This window comes from Plecotus auritus (genome assembly GCF_963455305.1).
Source record: "Plecotus auritus genome assembly, chromosome: 2".
Lineage (NCBI taxonomy): Eukaryota > Metazoa > Chordata > Mammalia > Chiroptera > Vespertilionidae > Plecotus > Plecotus auritus.
The window spans coordinates 31,984,747-32,003,021 of NC_137771.1; the positions used below are offsets into that span (position 1 = coordinate 31,984,747).

The 18,275-nt window shown below is 54.6% G+C and overlaps 1 protein-coding gene across 4 annotated transcripts in view; it reads left to right on the forward strand.

Annotated features, from left to right (window-relative positions):
• RIMS3 (regulating synaptic membrane exocytosis 3) overlaps positions 1–17,075 on the forward strand; it is a 41,715-nt gene extending 24,640 nt beyond the window's left edge. For 3 of the 4 annotated variants that reach the window (XM_080657429.1, XM_080657432.1, XM_080657430.1), the window contains 5 exons: positions 3,097–3,238; positions 5,113–5,225; positions 9,211–9,312; positions 9,653–9,792; positions 11,210–17,075. In XM_080657429.1, coding sequence (XP_080513555.1) covers positions 3,097–3,238; positions 5,113–5,225; positions 9,211–9,312; positions 9,653–9,792; positions 11,210–11,422 — 710 coding nt within the window. In that variant the 3' untranslated portion in view covers positions 11,423–17,075. The remainder of the gene's footprint in view (positions 1–3,096; positions 3,239–5,112; positions 5,226–9,210; positions 9,313–9,652; positions 9,793–11,209) is intronic. The other variant, XM_080657431.1, reaches the window with a different exon arrangement.
• Positions 17,076–18,275: the final 1,200 nt, after the last annotated feature.

Consider the following 18,275-nt stretch of genomic DNA (forward strand, 5'->3'; position numbering starts at 1 on the left):
TCACCTTGGGAATCAGCTCTGGAAACTCTCTGCTGGGCAAAGATCCCAGCAGGGTATCTCTGGTTGCCCCCGGTGGGATGGCTCAGTTCTCTGCAGGGCTAGTCTGTGTGAAGCGGGGAAGAACTCCTGTCCTGGACCCAGTCTTCTGGGCTCTGGGCCTGCCTTCCCAGGAGCCTCCTTCCTCCTAATTTATTCATACCCTGCATTGGCTCAAGCTCCACCCACTCCCTCCTCTTTGCTTCAAAGCCTGGACTATCACACCAGCCTTCCCTCCAGTTCCCTGCCTCCTGCCTACCCCTTCCAGTTTATTCCTCACTTGCCATAGAGTAGCTTCCAAAACTAATCCTGGCTTCAACTCCTCATGGGACCCTGGGAAAGACACTTTCCCTTTGGGCTTGTTACCTCTGGAAAATGGAACTAGAAGGGACTCTCTCCAAGCTTTCTTCTAGCTCTAACATTCTCTATGTTGTGGGAGCAGTGAATAGGTAGGGTGAGAGCTTTGGGGTCCCAGGACACAGGTGGCTTCTGGCCTAGCCTTAGACTGGTTCCACACAGGCCATCCTGGGCTGTCCCAGCTCCCGCCCACATTGAGCTCTTCTTTTCAGCACCGAGGACAGCAGCTCCTCATGGGCTCTAGGCTCTGAGTCAGGTGGGGAGAAAGCTCAGCATCATTCCAGGAGATGCCATATAGTGCTGTTGGGAGCTATGACTGCCACTCCCTTGTATGTGGTGAGACAGATGGGATGGTTCCTGGAGTCTTTCCGACCACAGAATTATTGCAAGCAATTTGCCCTGGTTCTCTGGAAAGAGAGGCTTTATAAAGTTACTCCCTGGGTCAACAGAGTTCAGGAACTGGACAGGTATGAAACAGTAGAGAAATGTTCTCTAAGGTTGCAAGACCTTTCTCCCACCCAGAAGACATGGAACTTAGTCTCTACTGAATCACATCTCAAGTCAATGTGGAGTTGGTGGAGAAGAGTGAGAAGTAGCACATCAGTAGGCTGGGAGTCGGCCTTCTGGATGCTTGGACCTCAGGCTCCCCATCTGTGAAATGGCAAGGGCAGGGGCTAGCCGAAGTGTCGCTCACATTTCAAGGATTCTGCGATTCCCTTACCAGGCATCACAGTGGATTGGACAGGTCTGATCAAAGAAGGGAAATTTTCTCCCAAATGGGCCAAAGCTTTCCCAAGCTCTAGGAGAAGGGGACTGAGGTCATATGGTGGCAAGGCTCTGGCTTCAGCTCAGAATGTGTGTTGTGTGTGGAGGATTCGAGGGTAGAGTGCAGCTACCACAGACCTATCTGACTTTTAACTGCATTAGCGGGGATTGGCAGTTAGGAGCCAGGGACAGGGCGAGTCCCTTGACACCCACTGTTATTGCCCAGCCCTCTGTGTGTGGTGGGTCATGCACCATTGTGGGTGTGCATCTATGTGTGTGATTGAATGGATAGGTTCAACAAGTGTTATGGTATGAAGGACACATTTATGTGTCAGAATATGTCTTATGTATGTATGATTAAACCCTGGAAGTACTTTTTGTGACTGTTGTATGAACATAAACATAACCTTGTATGTGAGATCACCGTCTTCATAAATGTGATTGTCAGCACTTGTATGTGTCTGTTTATGCCGGTCAGTATGAAAGAAGTATGGATGAGCTAACATGACTGTGTGTAAGGCAAGCAGACAGACAGAGAAGTTGATGGTCTCATTGATTCCTGGATAGTTAGCTATTCCTATATCCCAGAAGCTGGGATGGTTTGAAAGGAGACATTTCTCCTTACCCCCTTTCTCTCCCAGCACCGCACCCCCCACATCTGTCTGCCAATGACGCTAGTCCTTTTAGCCTTTCCTCTCCCAGTGGGACTTCCTGAAAGATAAGTAGGACAAAGCAAGAGGAATAAAGCACCCCTATTCCCAGGGCAGGTCTTGAATATCCTCACCATTGGATATGGGTGTGTTGCCAGGGTAACCAGCTCCCCCTTCCCCATTGTTTTTAAGGGGGCTGCAGTGCCTGCTCCACCCCCACCCCCACCCCCACCCCGCCTCTCCCCACTCCTATAGCCAACTTCATTCTTAATTTGCCTGGGTCACTAACCAGTGATAGCAAAGGGCTCCTTTGGTGCAGTCCCTATCTGAGCAGCACTTCCCTCCCCATCAAGCTTCTCAGGCAGCCAAGCTTTAGCAGGGGAAGTCCATGTAAACCCTCAACCTGGCTTCTGTGACCCTGCCTGCCCCAGGAGGGGAGGGTGTCTAGAGGGACCACATTGCAATGCTGAGTAGGTTGCCATGGAAACCCAGGCAGGATGGTGTGCTGCTAGGAGAGGCCAAGTGCCCCATGTTCCCTGCAAGGCTGAGCCGTGGGGCAGGATGGGGGCAGAGGGCCCTGTGAACAGGAGGCACAGAGACACAGGGGTGGGGAGGGGCGAGTTCTCACTGCACACCTTCTAGGGGTCTTCTACAGACCTCTTCAAAGCCATAGTCAATTCAGGCCAACCCAGCCATCCCCTCTTACTCTTGCTTCCCTAATCACCTCTGCATGTTCAGACCCACCTGGAGAATGCATGTTAGTCTGAGAGTGCCCAGGCCTTCCATCGGGGTTGTTATAGGGCCTGTGAAGGTATCAGAGAGGTGGCTGTGAGGTCTGAGCGAGATAGGTGCATGAAGGAGAGCAGATCCAGCAAAAGGCAAACTTTCCAGAAGAAAGAGGCAAGAACACAACCCTTTGGAGCAAAGGCTGAAATTGAGTGGGAAGGTAGCTGTCAGAGGAGCCTGGCAAGAATGAGGGTGAAGACCCAAGAGCTGCAGGGGTGGGGGGCTCTACCTGGTAACTCCATACACCCCAGCCCCATCATCCCAATTCTGCTTCCAGCCATCTTTCTAATCTGCTTTGTCTGTGTCACTGCCCTAAGCAAGGCCAGGGGTCAGCTGCAAACCAGCTCTAGAGGTCATCTCAGCAATGCCCCTGTCTCCAGTCACAGCCCTGCCCACCACGCCCCCTCCCAAGAGGGTGACTTAGAGCAGCGTTCTCAGAGAGGCCTCATTGGTGATCTGACCTTGTTCCCTTTCTGTGCTTGGTGTGGGGGCCCGGTCACAGAAGGGACCACCAAGAAGCTGCGCAGCAACATCCGGAGGAGCACGGAGACAGGCATCGCCGTGGAGATGCGGAGTCGGGTCACACGCCAGGGCAGCCGGGAGTCCACCGATGGGAGCACCAACAGCAACAGCTCCGAGGGCACGTGCGTGCAGCCCACTCCACCCTGGACCCTCCCTCCTCGGTCCTCTAGTCATAGAGCCAGAGCAGAGCGGGGAAATCTCCAGCTGGTTTTCCCAACTGGAGAACATCAACCCCGATGTCTGTGTTCCTGTGCCCCTGCCTTCCCCCATTCCCCTCCCCTGGACGTCCGATGCCGGGGCCCCAGTCTTCCCATTGCTGTTTCTCACATCCGAATACCCCAGTGGCCTAGGAGTGGTTCCTCCCTTCTGTATATTTCATGCCTCCCACCTCGCAGCACCTACACGTGGCCCCACTCCAGAGGAGAGGGTTTGAAAGGAAAAAGTGATTCAAATCCTTTAAATCTAGAACCATTGTTATGTCTCAAATAAGTGGAGGTCTCACAAGTGGCCTTGCTTGGAGCTCAGGGAAGGAGATGGAACTGGATCAGAGTTTTCCAAACTGTGGGTGGTAACTCATAGGCAGGAAGTAAAATCAGTTCAGCGGGTAAAACCAGCATTAGAGAAAGAAATGGAGATTCAGTTGTATCCTGTGGAGTGAGGATGAATTACCTTGTGGACTTGTGTGTCAGTTGTTTTAATGTATGGGCGCACATAGGTCTGGGACATTAAATGTATTTCTTACATTTGACTGCATGTGAGCTGCAGTCAAAAATTTGAAAGTCCCTCAGATCTCCTCTAAATTATGAAACTACAGTATACAACTAAGATTTTCTGATTTGGCCTCATTAAGTCACAATGATTTCAGGATTATTTAAGATGCTATGCTCATGTGTCTCACTGCTATGCCTACAGCCATGAATGCAAGTAGCCACTAGCATATATGTCCTACTATATGCAGGGTATCACTGGGCACTTCAGATCAGTGCTTCCTATTCTGGGATCTAGTGAGCACCATCAGACCAAACACTGTCTCCTTTAACACTCGCTACGATACTGAGAGATGTCAGCACTACCTTCGAAACAGGCCAATAAGAGTGTGTGAGCCCGAAACCCCTTCCTGGGGCATGGAGGACAGATACGCGGCCTCTCTGACAGCACACACAGCCTGTCTTCCTCCCTGCCTGTCACTGGCCCAGGGGGACTCAAGGCCAAGCTGTCCAGCAGGGGATTTGTTCTGGGACAACCTTTAATCTCTCCGGCCTGAGTTGTTTCAGACCTTAGGGCTTTCTTTGGTCCATTGTAGCTCATGCGTGGACCTGGACCAGCCCCCCCCCCCGCCCCCCACCTGTCCTTTCTTTGCTGGCACACACAGGACACCTTAAAGACATGCACAAGTGGCACTTTTCCCTCAGTGATAACAGCGGCAACAACTACCACATATTGTTTTCTGTTTGTCTGGAACTTTTCATGCACCATCTATCCCAATTCTCACCATAAACCCATGCGAGTTGGGCATCACCTCTGTTTTGTAGGCAAGTCTCTTAGCTCTGGACGCCTCTGTTTTCTCATCTGTAAAACTGGATAATAGTTGCTGCCACACAGAGTAGTTGCGAGGATTCAATTACATGAGGCACGTGGGGCATTCAGTGCACTGACACATGGTCACATGGTCAACTTTCAGTCACTGTCAGTTTTTCTTGTTACTGCTTTCCAGCACACCCCCCCCCCACTCCGCCCCAGACACACACAACCATGGCGCACCTACCACCACTTGTCATTAATCTGAACCCCATAATTGTGTTAGTTTGGACTCAGTGGCTGTTTTGGGCACCACCTCATTTATTGATTTGATTTCAAACTGTCCCCAGCCAAAGTAGTACCCTACGCTATGAAGAGGGGGAACTGAGGCAAGAGGGGAGTGACCAGTGCCTTGTAGGTAGAGCCGCTGCATCCCACCAGCCAGATGCTCTCACATGCCCCTCTGCCTCCTTCCCAGGTTCATCTTCCCCACCACCCGGCTTGGGGCCGAAAGCCAGTTCAGTGATTTCCTGGATGGGCTGGGACCAGCCCAGATTGTGGGGCGACAGACGCTGGCAACTCCACCAATGGGTGAGTCTTCTTGAGGGTGGGGCGAGTGGGGTGATGGCAGAGAGGGTGAGATCAGCAGGGCCCTGCGTGACCCGAGCCTCATTCAGGCGTCCCTGCCAGCGCAGAGTGAGCACAGCACTCAGGATCCTCCCACCTCTGAGGGGAAGGCCTCCGCAGCAGCTCTCCTGGCACATCCCTCCTCGCTCCACCACACTCTCCTGGCACATCCCTCCTCGCTCCACCACACTCTCCCAGCCATCCCTCCTCGCTCCACCACACTCTCCCAGCCATCCCTCCTCGCTCCACCACACTCTCCTGGCACATCCCTCCTCGCTCCACCACACTCTCCCGGCCATCCCTCCTCGCTCCACCACACTCTCCCGGCACATCCCTCCTCGCTCCACCACACTCTCCCAGCCATCCCTCCTCGCTCCACCACACTCTCCTGGCACATCCCTCCTCGCTCCACCACACTCTCCCGGCCATCCCTCCTCGCTCCACCACACTCTCCCAGCCATCCCTCCTCGCTCCATCACACTCTCCCAGCCATCCCTCCTCGCTCCACCACACTCTCCCGGCCATCCCTCCTCGCTCCACCACACTCTCCTGGCACATCCCTCCTCGCTCCACCACACTCTCCCGGCCATCCCTCCTCGCTCCACCACACTCTCCCAACCATCCCTCCTCGCTCCACCACACTCTCCCGGCCATCCCTCCTCGCTCCACCACACTCTCCCAACCATCCCTCCTCGCTCCACCACACTCTCCCAGCCATCCCTCCTCGCTCCACCACACTCTCCCAACCATCCCTCCTCGCTCCACCACACTCTCCCAACCATCCCTCCTCGCTCCACCACACTCTCCCGGCCATCCCTCCTCGCTCCACCACACTCTCCCGGCCATCCCTCCTCGCTCCACCACACTCTCCCGGCCATCCCTCCTCGCTCCACCACACTCTCCCGGCCATCCCTCCTCGCTCCACCACACTCTCCCGGCCATCCCTCCTCGCTCCACCACACTCTCCCGGCCATCCCTCCTCGCTCCACCACACTCTCCCGGCCATCCCTCCTCGCTCCACCACACTCTCCCGGCCATCCCTCCTCGCTCCACCACACTCTCCCGGCCATCCCTCCTCGCTCCACCACACTCTCCCGGCCATCCCTCCTCGCTCCACCACACTCTCCCAACCATCCCTCCTCGCTCCACCACACTCTCCCAACCATCCCTCCTCGCTCCACCACACTCTCCCGGCCATCCCTCCTCGCTCCACCACACTCTCCCGGCCATCCCTCCTCGCTCCACCACACTCTCCCGGCCATCCCTCCTCGCTCCACCACACTCTCCCGGCCATCCCTCCTCGCTCCACCACACTCTCCCGGCCATCCCTCCTCGCTCCACCACACTCTCCCAACCATCCCTCCTCGCTCCACCACACTCTCCCGGCCATCCCTCCTCGCTCCACCACACTCTCCCAACCATCCCTCCTCGCTCCACCACACTCTCCCAACCATCCCTCCTCGCTCCACCACACTCTCCCAACCATCCCTCCTCGCTCCACCACACTCTCCCGGCCATCCCTCCTCGCTCCACCACACTCTCCCGGCCATCCCTCCTCGCTCCACCACACTCTCCCAACCATCCCTCCTCGCTCCACCACACTCTCCCGGCCATCCCTCCTCGCTCCACCACACTCTCCCGACCATCCCTCCTCGCTCCACCACACTCTCCCGACCATCCCTCCTCGCTCCACCACACTCTCCCGGCACATCCCTCCTCGCTCCACCACACTCTCCCAACCATCCCTCCTCGCTCCACCACACTCTCCCGGCCATCCCTCCTCGCTCCACCACACTCTCCCAACCATCCCTCCTCGCTCCACCACACTCTCCCGGCACATCCCTCCTCGCTCCACCACACTCTCCCGGCCATCCCTCCTCGCTCCACCACACTCTCCCGGCCATCCCTCCTCGCTCCACCACACTCTCCCAGCCATCCCTCCTCGCTCCATCACACTCTCCCGGCCATCCCTCCTCGCTCCACCACACTCTCCCGGCCATCCCTCCTCGCTCCACCACACTCTCCCGGCCATCCCTCCTCGCTCCACCACACTCTCCCAGCCATCCCTCCTCGCTCCACCACACTCTCCCAACCATCCCTCCTTGCTCCACCACACTCCGCGGGCTCTGCTAAGTGTTGGATGGAAAAGGGTGAACAGATCAGCACGGCATTGGTTTTCACGGGGCCGGCTCCATCACCAGTTCTCTGAGTGGCCTTGGGGAAGTCTCTACTCTGAGCCTGTTCCCTCATCTATAAAATGGGAATAAAAACACCTGCCTTCACTATCAACAATTTATTGAGGGTTGTTCTTTTATTGAGGGTGGGGGGTAGGGAGGTTCATGCTTTGTATGAAGTATTTCATTTGATCCCAGGAACTGCATCTTATTTGACTTGTAATCGTGTCTGGCACCTAGAAGCCTGTAGTAGTTTTTCATCCCCTTTCCTGTAGCCAGGAGTAGTTCCTGAGGTCTGTGCTGCAGTTCTGGCTCCTTCCTCCCTCTCCCTTAGCTAGTGGATGTGTTGGCTCCAAGCAGCTGCTCCCAGGACTAGTCTCCCCACAGACGCCTCCTGGCCACCCTCTTCCCCACAGTCTGATTCAAGCAGTGTCTGGCCCAGACCTCCTCACTGACCTCAAGCACACGAGGAAGCTGAGTGCAGACAGCGCTCTGCTGTGAGCCATACAGTGAGCTGGGATTTCATTCCCACCAGGGCTCTTCCCACTGCACTGCCCTGTCTTCCTCTCCCTGCGCACACAGGAGCCTCTGTCTGCAGGAAGAGGGGTGTGCCCAAAGGGTGAGCGTCAGCTCTCTGCTGGCTCTTGTGTTGGATTGGCTAATTCTCAGCACTTGCTTTCAGACTCTTAGGGGCCCGGGAGTCTGCTTTTCTCAGCAGCCCTGAGCCCAGCCAAGAGCTGGGAGGCAGTGAGAGGAGCAGCAACTTCCTGACTAGGCAAATGCGCCATCACAGCTAGAACTATGCATGTGGTGCCCTCTGGTGTCCCAAACTGGGAATGACAAGTTTGTGTTTGCTCATCTTGCGGATGTTAATATAGTGAGACAGGGAGATTAATTCCTGAGACATCCCCCTCCACTTCCCCGTGGGGAGGTCAGGAAGAGTTGGAGGAAGGGGGACGAATTCCAGAATGTCTTTGTTTGTATTTGCATCTACCCAAGTATGCAAATACAAACAATTGCATAATGGCTCAGAAAATCTAAAATGGGTACCGAGCCCATAGTCAGCTCTATTTTAGTTTTTCTACATCAGGCTTCTGCTTCTGCACTGCTTGGAAGGATGTTCCAAGTGACTAATGCCAAGAGTTCTAGAAATCAGATAACTGGCATGATTCCACATACAGAACTTGCCCCAGCTGGATAATCCGTTTTGTGGGAGCACAGTGAGGAGTTCTCAGTTCTCTGCTCCCAGGAAATCTGCCGGCCTTCCCTTCATCCTTTGGCGATGATGCAAGCAGGCCCTGGTTCCCAAGGAGTACCTCCTGTCCTGGGCAGGCGCATATCTCAGCATCTCTTCAAGCTGATAGTCTTTGAATATTTGACATGTATTTAGGGGAGTGGCTGAGGGCTGCTGTACAGAGGTGAATAAGAGCCACTGAGCCCACAGCCTCCCTCTGTGTTCCTGGCTCAGGAAGCTCTGTCACCAAACTTGCCTATTCTGTCAGTAAAGCAGGAGCTTCTCCATTAACCAGACTTAGATGAGAGTTTAACGGCCACTTTTGGTCCCCAAGCATGTATGTCCCTTGAGGGTCATGCCCCCACCCCAAGGGACCTATTATTGTGTTCCTCAGCTGCTTTAATGTGTCTCCTAAGGCCAGTTCTCCCACATGCAGTTTTCTTCATCTCATGCCCTTTCCAGGTGGCAGCGCCTCTGGGGCTGGCATTCTGCACAGCGGCTAGTCTGGCTCTGCCTGGACTGTCCCTCTTCTCCCTTGCAGGGGACGTGCATGTTGCCATCATGGACCGGAGTGGCCAGCTGGAAGTGGAAGTGATCGAGGCTCGGGGCCTGACCCCCAAACCTGGCTCCAAATCTCTCCCAGGTGAGGCTGAGCAGCTGGGAGAAGGGTTTTGGAAATGGGGTCCTGCCAGTGAGGAGGATGTTCCTGAGGTCTGGGTGTAATGAGTCCTTAGTTCCCCATTGGCCTAAATCAGTATTCTCAACACTGGAGTCACCACTTGCCCAAAAGGCCAGGAAATAGGGGTGGGGGTAGGGGACGATGGAGGAGCCAGTGTTTGAGTCAGTCTCTTTGACCTGCTGTCCACTGGCCAGCTCGTCCTACTCACCCTGTTCACCTGCAGGGTCACCTGGGGGTTGGGGATGGGACAGGCCATTGCAGTCTCTCCTAACCCATCCCCATCATGCTTTCTCCCATCCCTTAGCCACCTATATCAAGGTTTACCTGCTTGAGAATGGGGCCTGCTTGGCCAAGAAGAAGACAAAGGTGGCCAAAAAGACCTGTGACCCCCTGTACCAGCAGGCTCTGCTCTTTGACGAGGGCCCCCAGGGCAAGGTGCTACAGGTGAGTGTGAGAGGGCAACGCTCAAGACTGCACGACATCATTTGAAATCCGTTTCATTTATGACACTTCCTGTGCCAGGTACCAATGCCAGGTGCATTAATATGTGTTGCCCATTTATTTTCACGACCCAGTGAGGTGTGATTGCCCCAGGCTGATTCATAAGGAAACCAAGGTTTGGAGGGTAGCTCGACTGCCCAGGTTCCACCTGGCGCTGGTTCATTGTACATCGGCTCCACATCAGGCAGGCTGTGAGCTGCTTTCCAATATGACCTCGCTCCATCCTCCAGACAAACTTGCGAAGCAGCGTGACTCTCCCATTTCACAAATGAGGGAAAGAAAGATGAAGTGGCTGGCGTGAGGTTTCAGCTGGGGACTTGCTGAGCCGAGTCGAGCCCAGGTCAAGATGACTCTCACCCCTTGAGAGTGACAAATGCTTCACCACGGTCCTGGGAGGGAGGGATCATCATGCCTGTTTCATAGATGAAGTGCCTGAGGCGCCCAAGCGGTTACCGGGGATAGAGCACAGTGATGGTCGGCCTCTGGGTTCAAGTTCTAGCTTGATCACTTACTAGCTGCAGTACATGGTGAAGATCAAATGAGAGAGACCTCACACAGTGCCTGTCACACAGAAGGCTACTCGCTAACTCTGAACAGTGGTGTTGGCCTTGCCTGAGGCCACGGTGACAGAGGAGAGGCTTGAGCCAGGGGCTGTCTGAGCTGTGGGACTTCTCATCCATGGCTGTTCCTCTGGGCTGAGGTGGTTCCATAGCAAAGGCACTTGGAACGGCAAACAGTAAGAACTGATGAGCCGTGGGGTTCTGTGGGGGAAAGTTTGGTCTTGCTTGTCCATTTTTATATATATTGGAATTCTCTTTTGAAAAAAGAATCCACCAATAAAAACACAAGTTCGAAAATGACTGAGCTAATCTATTCCCCTCTCCCGGTTTTATGGATGGATGGGAACACTGAGGTCCAGGGAGGGCAAGGGGCTTGCCCAGGCCCTACCATGAGCTGCAGCAGAGCGGGACCTGGAGTCTCCATCTGCTCCTTCCCGGAGAAGGCTGTCATTTGGGATGCTGGGTGCTCCAGAAGTCAAACCCAGGGTCCATGCCCAGCTCTGCCGCCAATTACTGTGTATCTTTGGGTTAGTTCATTAACCTCTTTGAGCGGCAGTTTCCTCCCTGTGGAAATAACACACAGCACCTCTACCTGGATGGTTGCAACAACGGAGATGCTATATTTAAAGTCCGCAGGAGCCTGTGTTAAGTGTGCAGCAAGTTGTTTGAAGTCAGTCCAAGTTTCAGCTCTCTCTGTCCCATCCATTTGTGCCCGGGTGGAACCTGTAGGTTTCTGGGCCCACTGCCCAGCCCTGGAGTCGGGGAGGTGGCTCAGCTCCTCTTTCTTCTCCCACTGGTAGGTGATCGTCTGGGGAGACTACGGCCGCATGGACCACAAGTGCTTCATGGGCATGGCCCAGATCATGCTGGATGAGCTGGACCTGAGTGCTGCCGTCGCCGGCTGGTACAAACTCTTCCCCACATCCTCCGTGGCAGACTCGACCCTCGGATCCCTCACCCGGCGCCTGTCCCAGTCCTCCCTGGAGAGTGCCACCAGCCCCTCGTGCACCTAAGGACCTCAGGAAGAGGCTGGATGTGGTGTGGGAAGGGGTGCCCGCTGGCCCCACTTCCCCTGTACATAGTCTTCACGTCTTTCTGGCCCCTCGCCCTGCTGCATGCCTGTTGGCTACTGGGCTCGTCCCAGCTGGCGGTGGAGAGTGTAGTGTGTGTGTGTGTGTGTGTGTGTGTTTCTGTCTGTGTGTGACCATGTTATATCTGTTCCTTTGTCTGGGTATAGTCAGTCTTGGTGACTACATGGGCTGAAATCCATGTCCTTCTGTGTCGTGCTGAAAAGAAACCCAAATGAGTGTTGTGTGGACACAACACCCCCTCGGTCCGGGGATGGAATGGCGGGTGGCCATTGGTCCATCCTGCCTGGTCCTGTGCCCGGGGCAGAGCCCAAGTGTCCCTGCCTGTTCCTCTTCTCGGTGGTCCCTGCTGAGTTTTCTGTCTCGTTCTTTGTTCCACCTTTGCCTCTCGCAGCACTGCTACCTTTTTTGAGGAATGTAGCATCCCCTGCAGCTGGCCACACGAGGCCCCTCTGGGAACCCTGACACCTCTCCTCCGGCAGCTTTGCCCACTGAATGCGTCTGCAGCATGTAGCATGGCCGGCTAGTGCCCTGGCCAGGGCCTGGGAAGCAAAGATGCCTGGGGAGCTGAGGGCTTGGAGATTGCTTCCTCCCTCGGGCTAGAGCCACCTCCTTCCTACAAGCAAAACACTGGAGGTCTTAGTTTCCAGGGTTGCTGGCCAGACACCTTAGGGGGACGTTCCGGTACCTCCCTTAGCACTGCTCTTCACTTCCTGTCTCCCTCCAAGCCACCGCACTCTGACATGCCAAAGGGGCTCTCCAGGGGACCCAGCAGGTGTGGACGGGAGGTGTGGCCATCCAGGAGGCTGCCTCAGAGGGCATGTAATCTGCCAAAGCAGACAGTCCCTGGAGGCACCTGTGTCCTCCCCAGGCTCAGAGGGTGGCCCTGTCCCCACAGGGCTCATCCTGGTGGGGCCTGGCCTGTGAGGAGGTGCTGAGGGTGGGGCTGTTTGCTGGGTTAAGGAGGGCAGGGCTGACCTGCTCTGAGCCACCGTTGAGAATCCTGTCTGGGGATTAGCTGCCTGAAGTTCATTTGGGGCTCTATTCTGCTCATTTCTAGACCAGGGTCCATCTGGAAGCTCAGACTCATGTGGGCTCCAGCCTCCTGGACCCACAGACAGCCTGGCTCTGGACTCTTGTCTGCCACAGCCACCAGCTCTGTACAAGCAATACTCATGCTCGGCCTCCCTGCCTCCCTGAGCTCTCCCGCTGCCCACGCCTGCTGCCTGCTGGAGGGTGGCCTGGCCTGCTCCTGGCACCTACCCGCTCTGCTTTCATCCCACCCATCTGGCTGGAGCTTCCCAAAGCTGCTCACACTCTGACTTGGTCTGCAGGCTGGGTCCTGTGGGTGGGACCAGTGCCTGGACTGAAGTCTGGCTCAGGAATGCCCAAATCTGTCCTCTCCCTCCTCAGGTCGAGGGTGAAAGGTGGGGGTTGCCCAGGAGCCGGACATAGCAGCCCTTGGATCCGTGTCTGGGGCGGGGGGGGGGGGGGGGGGAAGTCACGGTATGGGGCAAGCTCTCTCTTCCCGAGACATTATCCCCAATGCTGCAGTGACTCCAACCATGTGCTAGGAGGCAGTGCAGGCTCAGAGCCTGAGTGCTTGGTCTCCATCTGTAGCCAAAGCGGGATGGGCATGGAAGTGGGTTCTGAGGGAGGTGGAGGGAAGCTCTCTGGAGATACTGCCATCTCCACCAAGGGGCCTCCTTTTGGGGCAGGATCCACCTTTTCTCCCAAAAAACAAGGGGCGGAAACCAGGACCCTGTCAGTCCTGCCCACAGACAAAGGCTAGGTAATACGGGCAGTAAAGAAACAAACGTAACGGCGCCTGGGCCCGAGCCTGCATTCTTGTATCGGCACGAGACCACTGTGTGAGTGGAGGAGAGGGAGGGGCAGCTGGGTCCCACTCTCTTTCTGCAGAAATCCTCTCCCATGGTCGGGGCTGGGTAATGCCTGCACTTCTCATGTTTCTACAGTGAAACAACGGGCTATGTACTCTTTAATCCGAGGGTGGGAGAGGGAGGATCCGCGCTCACGGAGGTACTTTATGTCCTATCCGTGATGTGCTCACCTCCAGAGAGCTCGCCCTCAGGATGGTGTGAAAACACACGAGGGTGGTGGGCTTATGGGTGAACGTGTAGACATCTGCCGATGTAGCACCGAATGGCGATCCTCAGACCATGCAGCCACCCCCAGGGAAGCGGGGACGTCACCCTCATTCCTCAAAGGGCCCAGAAAGACGTGAGAGAAGGTGGGAGCTGCCAGCAGAGAGGCTGCCGCTGGGTAGCTGGAGGCCGGTGCCCCTGGCCTCCGGGGCAGGTGGGTTAGCACAGGGGAAGTGCCAGCCAGAGGTGGGGCCTGACGTGTTGGCAGAGCTGCCTGCAATCCCCAGCTGCCAAAGCCGCCAGGGCTGGCCCACTGCACAGTTCCATCTCTAATGGGCAGTGACCCCCGCCCCGTGTTGACCTTGGGAATGATTCTTTTTAACCCTTTGTACCAAATAAGTGACTAATCCCGCCTAGATTTGCCCCCAGGAGGGTGAAGTCCTGTGAGGCTGATGTGTGTGTGTTGGTGACCGGCTGGATGTCGGGGTCTGTTTCTCAGCACCGTGGGTGCAGGGGCCTGTCTGAGAAGCCCCTGGAACTAGCCCGTCGCAGGAGAGGAGGGAGCTCAAGTGTGACTCCAGGCGTCCCTGGGCGGGGAGCGTCTGTTGTTTCAGAGGGGATGGTGGGGGAGGAAGGAACAAGAACCCCCAGAGTTCTTTCCAACCTGGGACCAACTCACCGCTAGGGGCAGTATCCTGGCCCCCAACCCCCTCCCCCCTACCCAGGTGAAGCCCGGAGCTGGTCTCAGACGAGGGCTGTCACTCCATCCTCCTCCGCTCAGGCGGGCTCGGGCTCGTGGAAGACGTGGCAGACAGAAAGGCCCTGCAGCGATGCTGGGTTATGGGCAGGAACCGGGAGAATGACTCAGAGCGCTGTCTTCACATTTCTGCTCTGTTGAATCCGTCCCACTCCCTTCAAAGATGGCTTCCCTACAGGGAAGTCTGTGATGGGCCTTCGGGATGAATGAGGCTCCACCAATGGGCCATGTCTTGGTTTGACCACGGGGGTGTGACCCTGCGGGAAAGAACTGTCTCCAGAATGCCTCCCCATCCAGGCAGTCCCACCACCAGCTCTCCTGGGAAAGGCACACGTGGGAGGCTGCCGTGCACAGCACGTCCCAGGCGTGGCCAGGACTGGCCGAGGCAGAACCCAGGAGCTCCAGAGAGGGCGCCCGAGCCACTCATCACTCGTGGGATCACTGCCCATTATGGCACTGAGGTCAAGCCAGTCCTCCCCGGGGCATGGCACCCACCAGGGCAAGCCTGCCCCAGCTCTTCTTTACTGCCAGCCTTGAGGAGAGCAGAAGCACACCCTTTAAAGACAATAGAACCCTCCAAGAGTACTTCTTTGGAAACGAAATGTAGCACAATCTCAGACTGCGTTACGAGGAGCCCTGACACCCAACCAGGGTTCTTGCTCTTCACCTTGCTGCCCGGGAGACCTGTGCTCCGCCCCTGGGGCTCCAGAGCTCCTAATACCTCTGACCCCCCCATCTCCCTCGGCCCAGAAAGCAGCACGGCTTCAGTGAGGCTGCTGTTCTGTTTCTCTGATTGCTCCCTGCACTGTGCAAACTCTGCAAGAAATTGCTGCCTTTGCTTGACATTGTAATGAGTTGTCCTCCACCTGGGGGGAGGGAGATGGCGCATCATTCAGGGCCCAGGGGTGGTCCTGCATTATTCCTGCAGTGGCTTCAAGGCGATGAATAAGAAGCGGCCCGCTGCCCTGCTGACCCCTCCCTCTCTCATGCCCTCCTCTGCATTCTCTTCTCCAGTATCCTGACACGTAAAGAGGGTCTTTAAAATGCCGCTTCCTGTACTGCGTTATCTTTCACTGGATGATCAGGGAGGAGATGGGAATGCGGATTCATTGTCCCGGTCTTCTCCCTCAAGTCTGCTGTCACTCAGGTCAGAAGAGATTGGGGCAAAACAAAACAATCACGATTGAAGGGCAGGGGAGGCCTGCCCCTGGTCTGGCTGGGAAAGGGTTATTTTGAAAGAGTGCCTGAGCATCTCAGAGCAATGTCAGTGATGCCAAAGAGAGCAACTTGGCCTCCTTGGGCACCAGCTCTGTGTTGGTCTGCCTGATGGTGGGACCTTGTTCTCTGACAAAAGGGCTTAATCTTTCCATGTAGCAAAGCAACTCCCCCACCCTACCCCACCCCTAGCTTGGGCTTTTGTGGGCCCAGCATGGCCGTGCCTGTGAGGGAAACCACAGCAGAGAGAGAAATTGCATTCTCTTAGGGGCCTAGACTGCTCATTGAGAAGCATAAGTGCTTTGGCAAAACCTTCCAGCGCTCTGGTTGGAAGCTTGGCCAGTAAGGACAGGGGACTTGGGCCTACCAAGGAGTTCACCCCAATGCCAGGAAGGACCTGTGGGACTGGGTTCCGGAGAGCTTGGCTAACAAATGAGCCCTGGGAATTCCAGGGGCAACAGAGGATCTACCCCATTGGTCAATGGCCCGGACAGCTGGCTATAGAGCATCAAAGGCTGTTATAGAAAGTTTGCCAGAAACAGCAACCATAGGCAAGACTCCTCACTTTTCTGGGCCTCAGCTTTCTCATCTGCAAAATCAGAGCATTTGCTAGCTGCTGCACGGTTCCCTCCAGGTTTTGAAAGTCTGATCTGGAGCTGATGAGGGCTGAGCCTGGTGCACACGGTTCCACGGACTGGTTTCTTCCAGCCCTGGGTGCCCAAGCCGGGTGCAGGTCCTCATCCGTCCACGCCCAGATGCTGCTTCTGACTAGAACTCTGGGAACCCTAACAGACTGCTCCCACCTCTTTGTGGTCCATTCTCTCTTATTCTTGTGTAATGATGAGAAATAATTAAAAGGTGTCCTACAACGGACAGTTTTCAAGGTGCTGATGTGATGTTACAACCTCAGCTGCATCCTGTGTAGGTTAGTATCCCCACCAGCAGTTGGTCCTCATAGCTGCTTCTAGAAGGACGTCGGTGAGAGAGTTGAACATGGGGGAATTTTAAAGGAAATGCTCTCTGATGTGAGGAGAGGGGACTTCCTGTCCAAGTATTTTGCTTCTTAAAACCACTCCTCTCTCCAGAATGTCTTTTACCAGGCGACATCTCCACAGGCTGAGTGGCTGCTTCCTTAGAAAAAGTTGGCCTGATTGTTCTATCTGCTCCTATAGAATGTAAATTCATAGGAGGAAGGAACCCTTTTTTTTTTAGAATATCCAAATGCATCCTTCAAAGAAAGAGATAGCTAATAGGGACTGACAAGCACACTGTTTAGATAAGAAGCAATTAGCCTTTTATATCTGTGCTCTATACATTTTCTATGTGCAGCATCTTTCCAACCTGGTTGTGGCTCCCGGGTGGCAGGTGGACAGCTGGGAAGGACTTGCCAGCCGTTCGTACAACGTTCTTGCCAATTCCCTTGAGGAGAAAATTCTTCACGTGGCTTCTGCATGTACAGTATTTGGGCAGCAAAAAATGATTAAAGTTGGTTTGAAACTGGTTTCGTGTGTTGCTTTTTGAAGATGGTTCTTAATGCTAGGAGAAAACAGGGTTCCAGGCAACTAAAACAAGGAGGAGAGGGGTGCCTTGGCTAAGAGGCAGGAGAGAGCAGAACATCTCAGGAAAAAGGCCTTGAAAACATACGACCTGGGCTTCTGACTCCCACTGGGGACCCCTGTTGCCTCAGTGATGTCCTTGGGCCATAGAATTTGACTGGTGTGGGCAGCTTCTAGGCTCTGCCTCCAGGGTCCCTGTTTACAGGCCCGCAAAGCCTTCAGTTCCCACAGACTTCACAAGGGATGCCCAGAGCCAAATAGAGGGGAAGGTAAGATGGAGCTAAGGGCACTGCCTACCACCCACTGTTCGTTTCTTTCTGAGCTCTAGTGTCTAGCAGCTCTGCTCCAGCACGTGGCTGGGGCAGCCTTGCTTAGTTCAGCCACAGTTGATATAAGCAGTAAACAGCAGTTGACCTGCATTGCTGTGAACTATATCAATCCTTGATCCCAGGAGCACCCCTGCTTCAACACAAGGTGGGGAGGGGGCATCTTAAAATCGATGGGGAAAATGAATTGTTTAAAATATGTATTAGGAAAACTGGTTCACTGTCTGGCCAAAGAAATACCTACTTAAACCAAGATACAAAGATAAATCCTAGATGGTTTAATAGACTCAAAAAGGAAAGGTAAAATGTAAAGTTAATAAAAGAAAATGTAAGAGAAATATTTTTTGTGAGCTAAGGGCAAGAAAAAAATTTTAATTTTTTGAAACCATACACTAAAAATTATATAATGTGATTTCAATAAAGGTAAGGATTTATATTTAATGAATAGCATCATGGACAAAATTTAAACAGATTATAGAATAGTAATTTATGATGCCAAAAATCAACACAGGATTAATAGCTACAATATACAAGGAAGTACTGCAAATCCTATATAATAAAAGGCTAATATGCAAATTGTCCCCTCAGGAGTTCCACTGACTGGGAGTTCAACTGCTCACTATGACATGCACTGACCACCAGGGGGCGGCGCAGAACAAAGAAAGGCTCCAGTCAGCAGCTGGGGGAAGGAAGGCCCCAATCGGCCCTGATCGCCAGCCAGGCCTAGGGACCCTACGCGTGCATGAATTTCATGCACTGGACCTCTAGTCAACAATAAAAAAACAACTTCAATGGGAAAATGGGCAAAGGAAATGAATA